Source organism: Podarcis melisellensis (genome assembly GCF_964234715.1).
Source record: "Podarcis melisellensis genome assembly, chromosome: 6".
In the NCBI taxonomy this organism is placed as follows: domain Eukaryota; kingdom Metazoa; phylum Chordata; class Lepidosauria; order Squamata; family Lacertidae; genus Podarcis; species Podarcis melisellensis.
In genome coordinates this window covers 83,002,983-83,022,175 of record NC_138538.1, presented here as the reverse complement: position 1 = coordinate 83,022,175, position 19,193 = coordinate 83,002,983, and the positions used below count along the sequence as shown (strand labels likewise).

Genomic DNA, 19,193 nt, shown 5'->3' with positions numbered 1-19,193 from the left:
TGTTCTCCCTTCTTAAGATTCATAATGCTAGAACTTCGGAGCATCCTTTGAAGCTGAGTATTGGAAAACTGGGGAAGCGGGTGGCGCTGTGGGTTAAACCACAGAGCCCAGGGCTTGCTGATCAGAAGGTCGGTGGTTCGAATCCCCACAATGGGGTGAGCCCCTGTTGCTCGGTCCCTGCTCATGCCAACCTAGCAGTTCGAAAGCACATCAAAGTGCAAGTTGATAAATAGGTACCGCTCTGGCGGGAAGGTAAACGGTGTTTCTGTGTGCTTCTCTGTTTCACCAGAAGCGGCTTAGTCATGCTGGCCACATGACCTGGAAGCTGTACACCGGCTCCCTCAGCCAATAAAGAGAGATGAGTGCCGCAACCCCAGAGTCGGTCATGACTGGACCTAATGGTCAGGGGTCCCTTTACCTTTTACCTATTGGAAAACTGAGGACAGACAAAAGAAAGTAGTTTTTCACACAGTGCATAATAGAAACTATGGAATTTTCTCCCACAAAAATAGTAATGGCCACCAGATCAGATGCCTTTAAAAGCATTCACTAGATGCTTTTCACAACTGAGTGAAGTCTCCTGCAGAGTTAATTTCCTAAAAGTATTGGAACTGCCTTTGATGCATTTGGAGATTTTCTGCCTGAGCATTTAAGGGGAAATTTTAAGTGCTTTTGGCTGGGGTGGAAGAACAACGTGTTCTACTGTACTACACTATCAGATCACATCGCTAGATAATATTAACTTATTGTAGTTTTATTGTTTTCTCTTGGGGTGGGAGAGGTCTTCACTGTGCCTAGGCTACAGTGTCCCTTCCCAGGCCATAGTTTGCTTAATTCATGGTTCTGAATCTGCATCCTATGTAAATATACACTATTTCAGATCAGGATCGCAAAGAAGGAGGAGGAGGACAAACACATTGTTGTGATTTATTGACAACTAAAGAATTCAGGTTTCTTTTTCTCAAATATTTGCCCACAAGTTGTGTGTATGTGGACATTGGCTGATCTTTGGAAGAACATATATAGTAAGGGCAGGAACATTTCTGATCTGTGGTTATGAATGTAAGAAGGCATTAATATTTCGTTCATTACAAGCAGTGATTTTTCCATTCTGGTGCAGCTTGGCTTTTGACAAAAACTGCATTATTGGACTAGCTGTCCACTCTGGTGGAATTTTACGTAAGTAATTATATCATCATTATGTTATTTCACACCGTCCCTTTCCATGAAAACGCTATTCCTTTCAATACAGAGGAAATACAATACAAATGTGGGGTTGGGTGGGGAGCAATAAATTACATATCATTTGCAGACTAAAAGCAACAACAGTGAATACTGATCACATGTGCTGTACTGATTTCTGTTCTGGACATGGGTCAAATATGAGAATACCAGCAAATTCCACTCTGATTTTCATCTGAATTCTCCAACACCCCTATCCGTGGCCACCTACACTGTCTGTCTTAACATTGTCCAGAAAGGCACACAGAGACCCTAAAAGTACATGGGACAGTGCTCTACACACAGACAATACTTTTTTTCTAGACATAGGTAATTTTAAACACCACAACCCTGTGAGATAGGTTAGGCTGAGAGACAGTGACTGGCCCAAGGTCATCCAATAAACTTTGTGAATGCGTGGGGATTTGAACCCTGGTCTCCCAGATCCCTAGTCCAACACTCTAACCACTGCACCACACCAGAACAGACAGTTCTCTGGACACCCTCTTTCTGTCATTCAATTCGGTCTGAATCAACTTTAGGCTTTTGTGCCTAAAGTTCCTTGCAAGGTTGTTACAGCAGAGCAAAGCTCTCTTGGCCAGGTGACAAAAGCCCATTCAACATCCAGAAAAGCTTTGCTGGATAGCTACTTGGTAGGCGTGGTAGGCATGGTGGTGCAACCTCATCTGTGTTTCATCAGGTTTAGACCAAGACTTACACCACCTACACTCTAGCTGCCAGCATTTCTGTTTCATTACACACAGGTCAATGGAGTGACAGCAAGGGCACTCAGAAGAGATTGTATCAATGGCTCTGCACATCTCACTATAGCACAGTGAGACAAGAACCTCAACAGGAGTGTCAGACATGTCCCATAGCATTCCCCAGGAGCCTTGGGGCCCCAAGCACCCACAAAATTCTCCATGAAGGGACTGGGCACCCACAAATTTTGGTGCCAGGGTCATGCATGCTGCATGGCTCCCACGGTCCTGAGAATTCAGGAATCCATCAAATGCCACCAGTCTCTGGAAGCAGATCATCTCAATAGGTCCCCTGCCTTTGCAGAGTGGAGTGGCTATATACATTCAACCCAAATGTCCAGGGTATGGTCCATCCATGACAACAGACAAAGCAAGTCCACCAATCAACAAAGCATAACCAATGCGCTCTGTGGCAAAGACCAGGCTGAGGGTATGTTTGGCCACATGTCCTTGATAGAGTCCTCATCTTCTCTGCCTCAAGCAGAAAAATATATTGGGCCAGCTCTGCTGGATGCGAAGACTTAGGTAGGAGAATTTCACTTTATTTTTTTGCAGGCCTTTCATATCTATTGCAGAGAAATTCAATTCAGTTCCCATTTTTAAATGAATTGACCTAATTCATACTTCCCAAAATGAGACGCAAACTGAAACATAGCCAGCCTTCACAATTCACACTTCTGATTTCTCAGTGCTGTTCTCCAGCCAAGCAATGGGTCCACAAATGCACATACAAGTGTAAACTGTGCATATACCTGTAAATGGATATATTGGTGAAAATGACATGCAAAATGGAATGCCAGTTCCTGAGAATCATAGGTAGGGAGAGTGTGTTGTACACATGTCCTCCTTGTGGGCTTCTGACAGGCATCTGGTTGACCACTTTGAGATCAGGATGTTGGAAATGTAAAGAAAAAGAGGGAACATTTTATCACATGTGGTGGGAATGTAAAAAGGTGAAATGCTTCTGGGAGATGATATATAATGAGATGAAAAAAATCTTGAAATATACATTTATAAAGAAACCAGAAGCATTTTTACTGGGCATTGTTGGGAATGATATAAACAGAAAGGAATATAAGCTCTTTTTATATGCAATAACAGCAGCAAGAATATTATTGGCTCAAAAATGGAAGCAACAAGAATTACCGATGGTTGAAGAATGGAGGATGAAGTTAATGGACTATGCAGAACTAGATAAACTAACAGGAAGGATTCAAAATCGGCGGGACCAGAAATTCATGGAAGACTGGAGTAAATTTACAGACTATTTGAAAAGTATTTGTGAAGATCAGATGACATTTGAAGGTTTGTGAGGAGTATTATTGGAAGTATTGCAAAAATGGAGAAGGGGAAGGATGATTTGTTAAGAGATGTAAAGGCAATATAAAGTTAAGAAATGCATAAGAAGTGGTTTAAACGGTGGATCATCAGAGGTGCTGATGGAAGACTAAAAAGATTGTATAAGTGATAAGTTTTGTAATACATTTTATAATTTATATGTTAAAATCAATAAAAAATATTTTTTTAAAAGAGATCAGGATGTTGGAGCAGATGAGTCATGTATTATATTCTCATGATAGCAATGTAGGCACTAGGCAAGACTTTCTAGGGATAGCATTCCATAAGTAGGGCAACATCCCAGTTACCCCAGCTAACTGCAAAGATGACTAATAGGCAGGTTCATGTTAGCGCATGCAATCTTTCAAGTGCCCAGGTCCCCAGGCTACCTACCCCAGTTGTGTAAAAATGGAGAGTTGTCTTCAACTACCTTATACTCAGCATTGACACACTGAAGTTAATAACCATGGCTAGCTTAGGCCAATTAATGTCAACAGCTCTGCTCTGAACAAAAGTTAGTCAACTACAACCCAAAGAATCCTTTTCAGATTTGGAAACTCAGAACCTCAGGGAAAGCACATGATCTATGACCTGTTCACCAGCTATAGTTGTCTCACAGCAAAAATGGGGTAAGGCTTATCTCTGACCACCATTCACTTTTCAAACAAGGTTCTAGGAATGAAAAAGGAAGTGTCATTTGATTAAAAGGGGCTGGAAAATATTAGTCACAAAATCCTGGCCTTGTCTAACAATGGATGCGAACGTTCATGCAAAAGTTAAATCATCTTCAGTCACTTTGGTTGATCAGTAAAGATCTCCTGAGAGAGACAGGACAAGCATTCTCTTATCAAAGGTTCATTAAAGGCCAACGGAACATTCTTTTTTAAAAACACACACACAAACTGCACACTTAACCACAAGCAAAGTTTGCATGTAAGCTCACGAGAACTTCTGCTATATACAGCATTATCTGCTGTGACATTCCAGCTGTAGAAGAAAAGAACTGGGTGCTTTAAGAAAAAGTAAGAGGAACACTTTAACAGAGGGGTCTTCAGAAACATCCCTACATTCCGAGTCCAGCTGTTGTCACCACCAGAAGAAACCTCATTAAAAGAGCAAGAAGTTTGCACCTGTCAAATTTCAAACAGAAGCAAATCATTTACTCCGCAACCACAACCAATAAAACCCCCCAAACCCTGGAGGATATTGTGGTGAGTACACAATCTATCAGCACTGGCACCCCAGTTGTTGAGCACCTTCCATCTTGCAGTCTAGCTGGTGCCTATCTTGGCTATTTTCTGACACCAGCTAAGGACTGATCTCATTTGCTCTGAATAGGGTTTTGAGAATTTTGGAAGGAAGTGGAGGATGTGTTAATGATATGCTTCAATTGTGTTTTATTGTTATGCTGTCTTTTATGTTGTTGTTATATGCCCTGGGATCACTCATGATGAGGGGTGGAAAATAAATCCTATAAACAAATAATGTTAAATAAAAACCTGCCTATCTTTCTTAGGCAGAGGGAGGTTTTGTTTTATGGTTTTTTTTATTTTGTTTTGTTTTTTTCTTTTAAAAAGGAGCAAGTGGCCAAGATTTCTAAACCTACTTCCTTCACAAACCAGTTAATTGATACCTTCAAACATCCTTTCTATAAAATTATCAATGCAAATATCTATCTCCAGGTAGTAATCATCATTAAATGGGGGTCAGCCTAAAACTTTAAGTGCCAATTCTGTATAATGGGAATGAAACATTCATGCCCTTTAAAAAAGTTGTGGAGTTCTTTCTCCTTGTCCTCAGCTAACAAATGTATTATAGGCTCATCTGCGTCTAATAAAGATATACTGTAGAAAATGTTAGTTCTTTATCTCTTCTTTCTTTTATAGTTGTGGGAAGGCACAAAAAATAGATTTGTTCTCAGGTGTGTGGGTCAATGGAGAAGATAAAATTTTAAATCTCAAAGATGTAAATATCACAAGTTTCATTCAGCTGAATTAGTGGAAATTACATACAAAAAATCCATTATATTAAGGGAAAATGTTTGAAAAAATGTGCATGTTGAATATAATTGTGAAGAAAAAATGTGTATATTAAGAAAAATGACATACGTAAAATGCTAGCAAATGGTGAAGATTATTAAAAAGGGGGGGGTGATGTGGAAATATGGTCAACTGAACTCAATAGTGGAAATATGAGCAACTAAGAGAACCTGAAGGGACGCGGATGGCACTGTGGGTTAAATCACAGAGCCTAGGGCTTGCCGATCAGAAGGTCTGTGGTTCGAATCCCCATGACAGGGTAAGCGCCCGTTGCTCGGTCCCTGCTCCTGCCCACCTAGCAGTTCGAAAGCACATCAAAGTGCAAATAGATAAATAGGTAACGCTCCGGTGGGAAGGTAAACAGCGTTTCCATGTGCTGCTCTGGTTCTCCAGAAGCGGCTTAATCATGCTGGCCACATGACCCAGAAACTGTACACCTGCTCCGTCGGCCAATAAAGTGAGATTAGCGCCACAACCCCAGAGTCGGTCATGACTGGACCTAATGGTCAGGGGTCCCTTTACCTTTAAGAGAACCTGAGATTGACCAATTGATCCACCCCTAGTCTAAGGCCAACCTGCTATGCTTTATATACCATCCTACTTCTCACTAATGGAAATGACCAAAGGTCAGAAGACAAAATGTCAAGAAAAATCAGGTGAAATTTCACTCCTGTCTAAGTTGCCACTAAATTCCACCATCAATATGGCTGCCTTGGATTTGCTTTATGCTGGATTATGCGTCTGAAGCTCATGGTATGACAGCTTGTGAAACCTGAGGTAGTAATTATCAAAGTATGCTCTAGAGGACACTAGGGTGTGACCAGATTAACTTCTAGCACTGTGCAAGAAATTTATTTAATAGAGCATACGACTATAGAACAGCCCCAAAACCTAACTAGTCCAGCATCCTGATTGGTACAATGGTGAACTAGATGCTTTTGGGAAGTTCACAAGCAGGACATGAATAGCTCACTGCTGTGCAAGACCTCTTGGTACGAAGACGAAACACTGTCTCTGAACCCCATTCAAACTCAAAGTGCTTTTTCATAGAGAAGGCTGCCTGCTACTGCTTCAGATAATGCATTGCCTTTTTCTGGCCAGAGATGCTACACCAGTTTCGTGACAGGTGGGTCGTTGTCGCTTAGCAGAAGGGGTGAAGTGGTGGCAAGGTCAGTGCGGTGCAAACACACTAGCAGGAGCACCAGATTATTGACACTTCAGTCCCTCTTCTTCCCCATCCACCCACACAATTGAGAACGAATCTGTCTTCAGTCTTGCAGACAGTTGCCTCCCCACAACTGCCAAACAAGGTAAAGAAAATGAATTAACATCTTCTACAGGATTTTGGCAGCAAACCACCTGCTGGGAAGCTAGCTTCCAACAGACTCTACAGAAAGGATGCCTTGTCTCTAGATCTTGTGTGGCTGGAACCCAAAGCAGAGTTGTCAGTGTGGTGTAGTGGTTAAGAGCGGTAGACTCGTAATCTGGTGAACCAGGTTCGCATCTCCGCTCCTCCACATGCAGCTTCTGGGTGCCACACAGCCCAATCCAGAGTTTGGCGAGAGTGAAATGGAAGCATTCAGCTCTCCAGCAAATGTTTCTGCCCGTAGCAACAAATTACAAATACCACACAGAACAAAACATCTACAACTATGGCTTCATGGGTGTCTCTGAAGGGACATAATGTAACCTCACATCCTGATGAATGGACTCTAAAGAAGCTCACTCATACATAGACAATTCCTGGCTCAATTGATGAAATGGGAAGCACGCTCCCTCATGGTAAGCAAGAATGAAGCTGTGACTTTGAGAGCCAGTGTGGTGTAGTGGTTAAGAGCAGTGGACTCGTAATCTGGTGAACTGGGTTTGCGTCTCTGCTCCTCCACATGCAGCTGCTGGGTGACCTTGGGCAAGTCACACTTCTCTGAAGTCTCTCAGCCCCACTCACCTCACAGAGTGTTTGTTGTGGGGGAGGAAGGGAAAGGAGAATGTTAACTGCTTTGAGACTCCTTCGGGTAGTGATAAAGTGGGATATCAAATCCAAACTCTTCTTCTACTACTACTTGCCCTCAAAGGAGTCTGCCTTTTAAATTCCCATTTGAATGGGAATGCCCATTGACTTTGTGGGGGCCTGACTCTCTCAAATATCTTATTGTGGGGGCTGAAGCCCCTACGGCCCCTAGGAGTTCCTATGAACTGGGATTAAATTCTCCTGGAAGACAAAATCTAACCCTTGTGGGAACACTAAACAGTGATGCAAAACCAAACAGATGGCCTCCAGGCCTTTATTATCAAAAGGGCTTGCTTGAAAAAAGGAAAGGGGCACACCTTTCACATTGCACAAATAAGCCCTTTGTTCTCCCAGCACCTCCTAGAGCCATAGATATTTGCTTAACATTTTTTTATTTGTTCCAGGAGCTTTATGTTCCAGGAGGCAACTGGTCTGTCTTTAAGGTGGAGCATTCTTCATATACTGTGCGAGAAAGAAATATGTTCCACTCACTTCAGCATGAAGTCTGATTTCACCTGAATCCTCCTGAGTGTCAGGTGAAAACAAAAACTACCAAGCACAGTTGAGAGCGTAGGATTGGGCATCTAAGTGCTCCCCTCCTTCTGTGAAGCATTATTCTCGGGTACCTTGGACGTTACAGCTCTCGTTTCATCCCTGCTATTGGTGCCTTCATTCCTGCTGTCTTGAATAAGGAGCAAAGTTTTTTCACTTTACACCACTGGCTAGCCCCTCACAGTGAAGCAAAGAACACACAGTGGCAATAGACTGTTTCTCTGGAGTCTGGCAGGCCTGCCTGGGAGAGTTTAGAGTACCCAAATTTTAAAGGACAGCCAGCCTAAGACATTTTGTGGCCTGAGGTGAAGTTGGCACGAGGGATGTGGTGGTGGGGATTCAATTCAGTTCACATTTAAAGCTGGACCGACCCAATCTGCTGCTGCTGCTGCTGCTGCTTCTTCTTCTTCTTCTTCTTCTTCTTCTTCTTCTTCTTCTTCTTCTTCTTCTTCTTCTTCTTCTTCTTCTTATCATCATCACCACCACCATGATCATCACCATCTGTATCTAAAACCATGTTTGCATGTTTGCATCTCAAGGAGCATTTTATCCAAGGATAGCTGACTGAGCCATTGACCCATCGTTCTCCCACTTTTAGTCTGATGCTCTGATAAAATTATCTGCATCATGGCCAGGGTGAGAGCATTGTAGGTATAGTCCACGAGGGGGCAGTGGAAGTGTTAGTTCCTCCTATTGCTTCTGCAGGAGGAAGGCTGCCTCCCCACATTCACAGGTCTAATATAAACAAAACAAAGAGGGGAGCAACGTTTTTAGGCATGCCTTTAGATATTGTGGGTCATAATCAAGCTACGGTTAATCACAAATAAGTCCCCCTGAAAACTTTAAGACATAAATACTTTGCAGGTGACTCATTCCACTGGGTTCAGTGGGACTCAGGTATAATAATAATAATAATAATAATAATAATAATAATAATAATAATAATAATAATTTGTTATTTATACCCTGTCTATCTGGCTGGGTTTCCCCAGCCATTCTGGGCGGCTTCCAACAAAATATTAAAATACAATAGTCCTTCAGATATTAAAAGCTTCCTAAAGAGGGCTGCCTTCAGATGTCTTCTAAAAGTCAGATAGTTGTTAATTTCTGAACGATGGGGGTGGAGACACTCCTTCAGGTATACTGGACTGAGGCCGTTTACGGCTTTAAAGGTTAGCACCAATGCTTTGAATTGTGCTTGGAAATGTACTGGGAGCCAACTAACTTTAACTGTACTAGGAATGGTAGCCTAACAACAAACTTGTTCTCTGAGAGTTGATCTTTATGTAGTCAAAACAGCAGTACCTGAGGAGCGAGGAAGGGAAAACTGGGAGGAAGCAGGATGGAATGGAGTATCCTGAACAAAGATCTGGCTGGCTGGCTAGATCACTGACTGCATCAATAATATGAGACTGTCTCAATAGCATTTTCTTCTAAAATATGATTATAATACGGCAATAGATCTGCACCAACTAAGCAGCTTTTGTTTGAGAGGGAGATGCAACTCTCTGCTTTTAGTTAGTGCTATCAGGAAGGAAGGCATGCCATATTTGTATCTTTTGCTTTCAAAAGATAGAGGATTTATCTCATAATCTGTCTATAATATGCCTTCCCTGGGCAATGATTTTTGGCACAGGTTGTAGAAGAGGAGCTGCTGTGGAAACATGTTATCGTTTTGAATGGGGAATTGCCTTTACAAAGTAGTTCTGTTGACACTGGCAGTGCCAAAGATTAGAAATAGATTTGCAGCACAAAATATACATGACTATGTGTTGTGGGCAGAATGTCATCTAGCAGTTTATACACCAATGACATGGTGTATAAGCTATGGCTTATATGAAAAAATGAACAAGTATCATCAGGACTAGGGAAGGAAGTCTGGTCTACTGTGAAATGCTCCATTTTAACAAGGTGCAAGAAAATCCATAACCGAACAGATTCTTAATATGGGGGTTTTATAAAGAACTTATAGATACAATATGTCAAATAACAGTGCAAAAAAAAATTATGCTCAAAGAGAAAAAAGGTTTCTTGGAACCTTTAATGTTCCTAAGAGAAATAAAGATTTATTTGAAACTTTTATGTTGCAAGATCCACTAATATATTGTTGGATAAAAATGAAAATACATTAAGATGTCTCCATCTGAAAGTAATATTTAATTGGTTTTGTATGTTTTTATATTCTTAAGACTTTCACCATGAAGAATATGCCATACTCATGCCCTAAAAATGTACCTGGCTGAGTATTATGCATTAGTACTACAGTTACTACTACTATGCTGTCAATGCACATGGTGCTTTTCAGAGTATTGTACCTCAGAGTTTTGGTCATGTCTACAGAATGGAAGATGGCAGTATCCCCAGGGATACAGGGAGCTGGCTTCAGGCACCAAGCCAAACTCTGCCAAGAAAGATGTCTGCAAACATGGCATGAAGACTGGCAATGTCAACTCCATTGTGTGGGAATCCCTTCCCTAAAACTGGAATGGGGGAATGGTAACTGTAATAATACAGAACACATCAAGTGCTTACGTATACCTATTTTCTTCAACTAGGATAATGAGTCCCCGAATCTGCTGGCTCTGCAACATCTTCAGAGATGGCACAAATGGAATCGCTTCAAAGTAAGTGCAATCTGGAAAAAAGCACATCGATAGAATACAGAGAACTATAGTTGTTCTGATTTTTGTTAGTCTCTTCTACTTTTAAATTGATTTCAAAGAGAGTTGTAAGCATCCCATTGAAATAATCAAGATTTTGGGAAGTAGCATTTTGTGATCCTATGCTAAAAAACTACTTTAGGGGAGTGTGTGTGTGTGTAATTTTTTAAGTAAAATATTTTGCTCATTATTATTTCATTTATTTATTAAATTTAAAAAGGCCAACAATGTAATCCTAGACATGTCTGCTTGCACGTAAGCGGTTGAACAATTGCTGCCCTATAAATCTTCCTAAAATTAGCTGTAACTTTGAAACCAATGGGGGAAAAACCAGTCATGCCTAATTAATATAAGTCACATTGTTACATTCATAACTGACTTGCCACAGCTATTACAAAGTAGCTTATCAAAAGAAATAATTGAAGTGCCTAGATTGGAGCGATGATTTCAGTAACACATGCTATCAAGACAAGATACAGTTTCCAAGAGCCAACAGGAAACTGGAAACAGCTTGCAGAGGCTGTGAAAGTCTCAGACCAGACCTGCCAGGATGTCTCTGCAAGGCTCATGAGACCTGCTGCTTTGCCCGCACAGCTTTAACCTTGCTGCCACCCTGCCCACCCTGCCCACAGAGGAAAGCCACACCACATGGGCTGCTACTGCATGGCTGCCACCTAGTGTTGCAACACTTGAAACTTCTATATTGATTTTAACCTGCAAGAATAAGTAATGCACAATCTCTGATTGTACAGTGGTACCTCGGGTTAAGAACTCAATTCGTTCTGGAGATCCGTTCTTACCCTGAAACTGTTCTTAACCTGAGGTACCACTTTAGCTAATGGGGCCTCCCACTGCTGCCATGCCGCTGCCGCACGATTTCTGTTCTCATCCTGAAGCAAAGTTCTTAACCGGAGGTAATATTTCTGGGTTAGCGGAGTCTGTAACCTGAAGAGTCTGTAACCCGAGGTACCACTGTATTGGAGTGGATTGGAGTGATTATTCTGTGATATTATGGCAGTGGACAAAGCTGTATGGTAACTTTTGAATAAATGGTTTTTTTGGCGGGGTTTTAAGTTTCCATTTCAGACGCATCAAAATCTCAATTGCTGCACCTTTTTCCTTTGCAAATTTTGTCACCAATTCCTTCAGGTCGAGCATCAGCAAATTAACAGAATGATCACTCCAATCCTCTATTGAAACTTTAACAAGATTTAAGTGTTAACATCACAGTTCGCAAGGTTATTCAAAGCGATGTGCGTGCCAAAACTGTTCCTTTTATATTTGAGAAAGGCAATCAAAGATGGTTGCATTGCTTATTCTTGCAATTCAAAATTAATTTAGAAGTTTCAAGGGTTTTGCAACATTGTTGAGTGTGTGGGGGCCTTTATAAGTTTGAGCTTGGATAAACTGCATTCAAAATACAAAAATAAAAGTAAAATATTGTCAGAAATTTATGGCATAAACTAATCTATATAAAACTGGGCTCCTCAGCAGCTGCAAGCACACATGGGTGTAGTCAGGATTTCTGTTAGAGGGGCAGAACCTTAGTTTGCTATGTATTGCTATTGATTGTTATTGATTTTTGTTGATTTAGGGGGGCAGCTGCCCCTCCCTGTCCCTATGGCTATGCCCATGCAAGCACACCTCCTATTCCAAACTCTCAAGGGAGATTTTCATCTAATTTCATAACTTTTAGGTCAGAGGTGGATTTAGGACAGCGTGACTCGGTTCAACTGCACTGGGCACCAAGCTGAGGGGGTGCCACAGGTTGTCGCAGCCATGAGCCGAATGGAAGGCAAGAGGTGGGGAGGGATGCCATACCAGGCGCCACTGAAATTTGAAACACCCAAGAGCACCGCTGCTTTTACCAGCCTTTGTAGCCAATTTACCCACATTCTGCCTGACAAAGGAAGTTCCCCAGGCACTACAATTCCACAACGAATATAATACTATGCCTAGGATGGTGCAAAATTGCAGGTGAAGGGCTGGAGCAAAGTCACATGACATGGAGCTTTGCTGGTGTTTTATATATCATAGAACTGTAGAATTGGAAAGGACCATGAAATGCAGGAATCCTTTGTTCAACGTGGGGCTCAAACCCACAACTGTGTGATTAAGAGTCTCATGCTCTACCGACTGAGCTATTCAAGTAGGAGTGTGGTGGTTCAAGGCACCAACCAAACAAAGAATAGAATGTATTTTTATCAGAGGAGGAATCTTCTTATTGCTAACACACACAGAAACGACCCAGGCACTTTGCTAGGGTAAGCTAAAAATGTCCTAAGGCAAATAACAGTGATGGTTATAAATCACCAACGCTGTAAAATCCGGCAAACAGCTGTTGTGCAAGGCAGGTTTATGAATCTTTTGTTTGGGTTCAGTGTACAAAGGCCAATTTTGCTTTTAATCAAGAATGGATTAGGAATGAACTTTGTAATAATTAAGTGGCTTTGGTAAGCATGTGGAACTGATGTCAGGCCAAGCGGGGATGAAGAAAATTGTCCTCTAACTTTTAGGTGGTCCAGGATGGCTACTCCATTTTGTTTCTTTAATGCAAGATCTTCAAAATTGGGGATGCAGGAGAAATTCATTTCAGTTCACATTTAATGGTGAACCTACCCAATTCATACTTTCTGAAACAAAATGCAAGCCTCAACATAGTCTGAAAATTCACACTTCTCAGAATTTTGCAGTGCTCCAGCCCAGTAACATGCAGAAAAATGCATACATTAATTTGAAAAAATAACATGTAAACATGCATCAAATAGGGAGAAATTGCTTGCAAAAAATTACTTAAATTACTTACTTAAAACTAACATAAACATACAAAAATGCACTGTCTAAGGGAAAATTGCTTTGCAAACTTGTAGTAGGGAAATTTCATACAAAAAAATGTATAGGAGAAAAAAGTGTATTAGGAAAACTTCACTCTAAAATGCTAATGAATTTTCACAAGGACTTGTAAAATGTAAAAGGAGGTGGAAATACAAAGAATTGGGTTTAAGATTCAAAAAATTAGAAACCAAAATTGACAGATTTGTCCATCCATAGCTGCAATCCTACACACATTTACCTGGGATTAAGCACCAGAACTCTGGGAACTCAGGATGAGGAATAATGGGGAAAAGAATGGCATGGATGAAGTCCAGTTTCCTTTTAGAAGGCACAACACTTCACATTTTGAACTAACCAGCTCAGAACAAAATAGATCCTTAAGACCTTCATTTTTCAGGTAGGGGTTCCGCACCTTGCATGGCGAGAGAATTACCTCTTCTACAGAACGATTAAAGGTGCACAAGGTCCTTTTTTTCTAGGTGGCCGCTGTAAAGGTAAAGGTACCCGTGACTGTTAGGTCCAGTCGCAAATGACTCTGGGGTTGCGGCACTCATCTCATTTTACTGGCCGAGGGAGCTGGTGTTTGTCCACAGAGTTATTCCGGGTCATGTGGCCAGCATGACTAAGCCGCTTCTGGCAAACCAGAGCAGCTCATGGAAACACCCTTTACCTTCCCGCTGGAACGGTACCTATTTATCTACTTGCACTTTGTTCTTTCGAACTGCTCGGTGGGCAGGAGCTGGGACCAAACAACGGGAGCTCTCCCCATCGCGGGGATTTGAACCGCCAACCTTCTGATTGGCAAGCCCTAGGCTCAGTGGTTTAGACCACAGCGCTGTAGTTATTTGCTATTCTAAACACATGGTTTTCATTTCCCTTATTTCTCATAGAGTAAGTCTGGAGGAAGTGCTGCAGTGGTCTCAGTCTTTTGAAAAACTAATGGCTACTAAATGTGAGTTATCATGTGATTCTTAACAAGAACACTAAGTTTGGAGATCTGTTTGTGTGTGTAAATTATGTACCCTGAAGGCTGGTGCATATAACTGACAAAAACTCAAATATTCTGTGAGGTGGGTGCAGACTAGTGATTGATCAGATTTTCAAAGTGGATTAACCTAGATGATGTTCTTAGACTTCCTTGTAGATTTCGGCACTTCTCTGGATTTTGCAGTGCAATTTTGATTCAAAAACTGTGCACAACACTCCACTTCCCATGTTTTACATAAAAACGCATACAAAATGCCCACTTTAAAGGAAAACATATGGGATAATGTATGTCTGCATTAAAAATGCATATTTTATTAATCATTTCCGAGGAAGCATTGAGAAGCCGTTTCAGAATATATATATATATATTTAAAACCTGCATTTTTAAAATTGCACATGTAAAAACAATTTTAAAAGCATGAATGCCTTTCCTGCAAAGTGCAGTGATCATTTGGCCATATAAGGGATGACATGATAATGGAGATATTTGGGTCCCAAGCTATACTGTATAGGACTTGTACATCAGTACCACACCTTGAACTTAGCCTGGTAGTTAACTGGCCACCAGTGCAGTCCTTTCAGCAGCAGTATAACATGGTACCAATAGTCTACAACAGCATGGCCCCGAGAAAGAGAATTTTTGTGCTCCATGATATTGCACAGGTCAAATGAGTCACATGAGAGCACGGCTTGGAAGATGTGCATCCCAGTTTTGGCACACTGGAGGGTATGCATTGTTACCACACCGAGTGACCCCACCTGATTTTCAGATGGGCCTATTGTCTACAAAACCTACCTGAAGACTGAATACAGCGATGAGAACATTGAATTCTGGTTTGCTTGTGAAAAGTATAAGAAGATTGTATCGCAGAGGAAAAGAATGTCGATGGCACATAAACTTTTCAAGGAATATATACAGCCTCAGGCTCCGAGGGAGGTAAGTTAATGATCTGGAGAGGAATACAGAAAGTCTGTTTTGGGTCTGGTGCTTGTTATCTATGCAAATTAAACAGTGAAGTCTCCAAAAATTATTATATAATAATCTCAGATATCTCTTCAGGCAATTGAAAGCTAAAGATGGGGACCTTATTTTGTTTTATTTTTCTTATATTTAAATAATAATAATAATAATAATAATAATAATAATAATAATAATAATAATAATTTATTATTTGTACCCCGCCCATCTGGCTGGATTTCCCCAGCCACTCTGGGCGGCTTCCAACAAAGATGAAAGATACACTAAAATGTCACATATTAAAAACTTCCCTGAACAGGGCTGCTTTCAGATGTCTTCTGAATGTCAGGTAGATGTTTATCGCTTTGACATCTGATGGGAGGGCATTCCACAGGGCGGGCGCCACTACCGAGAAGGCCCTCTGCCTGGTTCCCTGTAACTTGGCCTCTCGCAGTGAGGGAACCGCCAGAAGGCCCTCGGAGCTGGACCTCAGTGTCCGGACAGAACGATGGGGGAGGAGACGCTCCTTCAGATATACTGGACCGAGGCCATCCAGACAGAACCCAAAGTGATTCCCAGATAGTCAATACATCCAGACCTTCTTAGCATCAGCAAGGGGATGGTGATCTCTTGAGGCTTCACACCATAACCTGGAATTGTAGTAACACAGGCAATAAATTTATGCCTCCTTTGCATTCTCAGTAGTCTTGTTATAATGGAGAAACATTATCTTCTCAGAGACTCCTGCTGCTCTTAAATCTCCCATGCCACTCTCTAAATTTCAGGCGGAGAAACCCAAATAAAACCCAAGTAACAGAACTTCACACTAATGGTGTGCTCATACCAGCCTGTTTCCCAGGCTCAGAGTGTCAGTCTTTCCATGAAATCCAAGGCAGGTTCAATGTTTGGTGATCTTTTTTTGAGCTTGGGACAGGAGAAGAGGAGCTTACAAGGTATAAACCAGGCTTCCTCAACTTCGGCCCTCCAGATGTTTTTGGCCTACAACTCCCATGATCCCTAGCTAGCAGGACCAGTGGTCAGGGATGGTGGGAACCGTAGTCTCAAAACATCTGGAGGCCCGAGGATGAGGAAGCCTGGTATAAACAATGGAATAGTGGAACAGCCACATCAACTAGTTCCAGGCTTTCACTTGAAATGAGACCTGCCTAACTGGCAGATTGGCAATATCACATCTGCCTGCTGAAGAGGACTCGAGGTGCTCATGAATCAAGCAGAACACACTGAGATCCTTGTTCATGAGTGTTCCACTGCTGCCCTTTAGATGAGCATCCACGTGTGAACAGAACTTAGAAACAGAGCCAGCCAAAGACATTTTGCTGCCTGCAGTGACAATGGTGCCCCTCCCAATGCCATGTATAAAACCCAACTGGACTAGTGGATGGTTGGTTGGCATCTGTCCGCCTCAGGAGACACCGGAGGAGTGTGCCTTTGGGGGCACTCTGTTGGCAGGTTGCAGCGCCAACAGACCAATATGAGAGACTACATCACTGGTGATAGGATAGTGTATCCCCCACTAAACCTGTTCTTTTGTTTGCATGTTTAGCTTTTTTGCTATTTTTATTGTAGATCATCTTGAGATGTTTTTGTAGAAGGCAATTAATTAATTCATCATGTACTGTTTTAAAGAGCTTAAACATGGGCTTGAAATATAGGTCACTGCAGTGGCAAAAGTAACAGTAGGGGAACATCTTGATGAAATCCTTCAGTGGTGAATATGCCATCTGTGGCTTCATGTTCATGTGAAAGGTCCTGTTTTCCATTAGGATTTGTTTCTTGGAAGGAAAGCCTCATGTCATTGTTACACACACAAAAAGTTGGGGAAGGACAGACTGCTTTCATAATAAGCATATTATGCAAAGGTGACCCAAACATGAAAAATCCATTTCAATTCCAAGTGGGTGTCAATACTATATTTTCTATCTATCTATCATCTATCATCTATCATCTATCATCTATCTATCTATCTATCTATCTATCTATCTATCTATCTATCTATCTATCATCTATCTATCTATCTATCTATCTATCATCTATCATCTATCTATCATCTATCATCTATCTATCTATCTATCTAATCTATCATCTATCTATCATCTATCATCTATCTATCATCTATCTATCTATCTATCTATCATCTATCTATCTATCATCTATCTATCTATATCTATCTATCTATCATCTATCTATCATCTATCTATCTATCTATCATCTATCTATCTATCTATCTATCTATCTATCTATCTATCTATCTAATCTATCATCTATCTATCTATCTATCATCTATCTATCTATATCTATCTAATCTATCATTTGTTTGTTTTTGCATTAATATCCCACACCTTTCCTCCAAAAAGCTGAAGATGATATACAAAGTTCTCCTCCTCACCATTTTATCCTAACAAAAACCCTCAGAGGCAGTGACTGGCCCAAGGTCACCTAAGATTTGAATTCAAGATTTGAATTCTGGTCTCCCAGGCCCTACTCCAGCACTCTAACCACTACTCCACATCGTCTCTGTGCGTATATAAGTACTTTCATGGTACAGCACTTTGGCCGCTTCCATCTTCACTTCACAGGCTTCTGTTCCCCCTCTGAGCATCTCACTTTGACCTACCTCTTGCATTATCAAAACTCTTTTAGAAAACCTATTAATTTTGCTGAAAACTACTCTCCTTTTCAGGGATGCGGGTGGCGCTGTGATCCAAATCACACAGCCTAGGGCTTGCCAATCAAAAGGTCAGCAGTTCGAATCCCCGCAACGGGGTGAGCTCCCATTGCTCGGTCCCAGCTACTCCCAACCTAGCATTCGAAAGCATGTCAAAGTGCAAGTAGATAAATAGGTACCTCTCAGGTGGGAAGGTAAACGGCATTTCCATGCGCTGCTCTGGTTCACCAGAAATGGCTTAGTCATGCTGGCCACATGACCTGGAAGCTGTACACCGGCTCCCTTGGCCAGTAAAGCAAGATGAGCGCCACAACGCCAGAATCGTCCATGACTGGACCTAATGGTCAAGGGTCCCTTTACCTTTACCTTTTTACTCTCCTTTTCAGATTAACATGGATAGTCAAGCAAGAGAAGCTGTTATCAAAAACATTCAAGAAGCAACGCAGTCCTGTTTCAACGAAGCCCAGAAAATTGTTTACTTGCACATGGAAAGGGATTCCTACCCGAGGTTTCTTGGTTCAGAAATCTATCGAAACCTTTTCCTTACGCTTTCAACCAGACAGAAACCACTGGTGTCTATGAAAGAGGGAGAATGAGAACTCGGAAGCGGCCATTTTCACCATCTGTTTCTGAGCCTTATCATAAACAAGAGGAAATCAAGACACTAATGGAACATATATACAACACAGATAAATCTTGTCATGTTTTAACTTAGCACAGGTAATATTGAACTGAACCATACAAATCAAATGTAAAAAATAATGTCAGTAGCAGCGTGATTTGTTTATATTTCGGGGGGGGGCAGCAACTTTGGAATAATCATAGTCTCTCTGAACAAACCAACCTAATTTCACATTGGCACTTAGTATCAGAGGCACCAGCATGCAAGGGCTGGGGGGAGCGGGACAGGACGTTGCATGCCTGAAGTCAGTATTTTGGGAAGAGCCGAAGCCAGAGTCAAACACAGTGGCAGTGTGGCTTCAGTGACTGGCAGCTACTTATCTTCCTCTTCCTCCTGCCACCAGCAGGGGGCTGCTTTGACCCCCCATTCCCCTAAGCGGCAGGAGGAGGAGAAGGAACTGGTAACTGAAGCCACGCTGTGCTTGGCTCCACGCTTGGCCCTCTTCTCCCCTGATTTTTTGGGA

General features: G+C 41.6%; 1 protein-coding gene across 1 annotated transcript; it reads left to right on the top strand.

The window, feature by feature from the left end:
* The first annotated feature begins 4,193 nt into the window (after positions 1 to 4,193).
* RGS13 (regulator of G protein signaling 13) lies at positions 4,194 to 18,931 on the top strand. The gene is made up of 5 exons (XM_081914966.1): positions 4,194 to 4,531; positions 10,478 to 10,546; positions 14,308 to 14,369; positions 15,175 to 15,341; positions 18,435 to 18,931. The coding sequence occupies exons 2-5, from the start codon at positions 10,482 to 10,484 to the stop codon at positions 18,642 to 18,644; spliced, it is 504 nt and encodes a 167-aa protein (XP_081771092.1). The 5' UTR covers positions 4,194 to 4,531; positions 10,478 to 10,481; the 3' UTR covers positions 18,645 to 18,931.
* Positions 18,932 to 19,193: the final 262 nt, after the last annotated feature.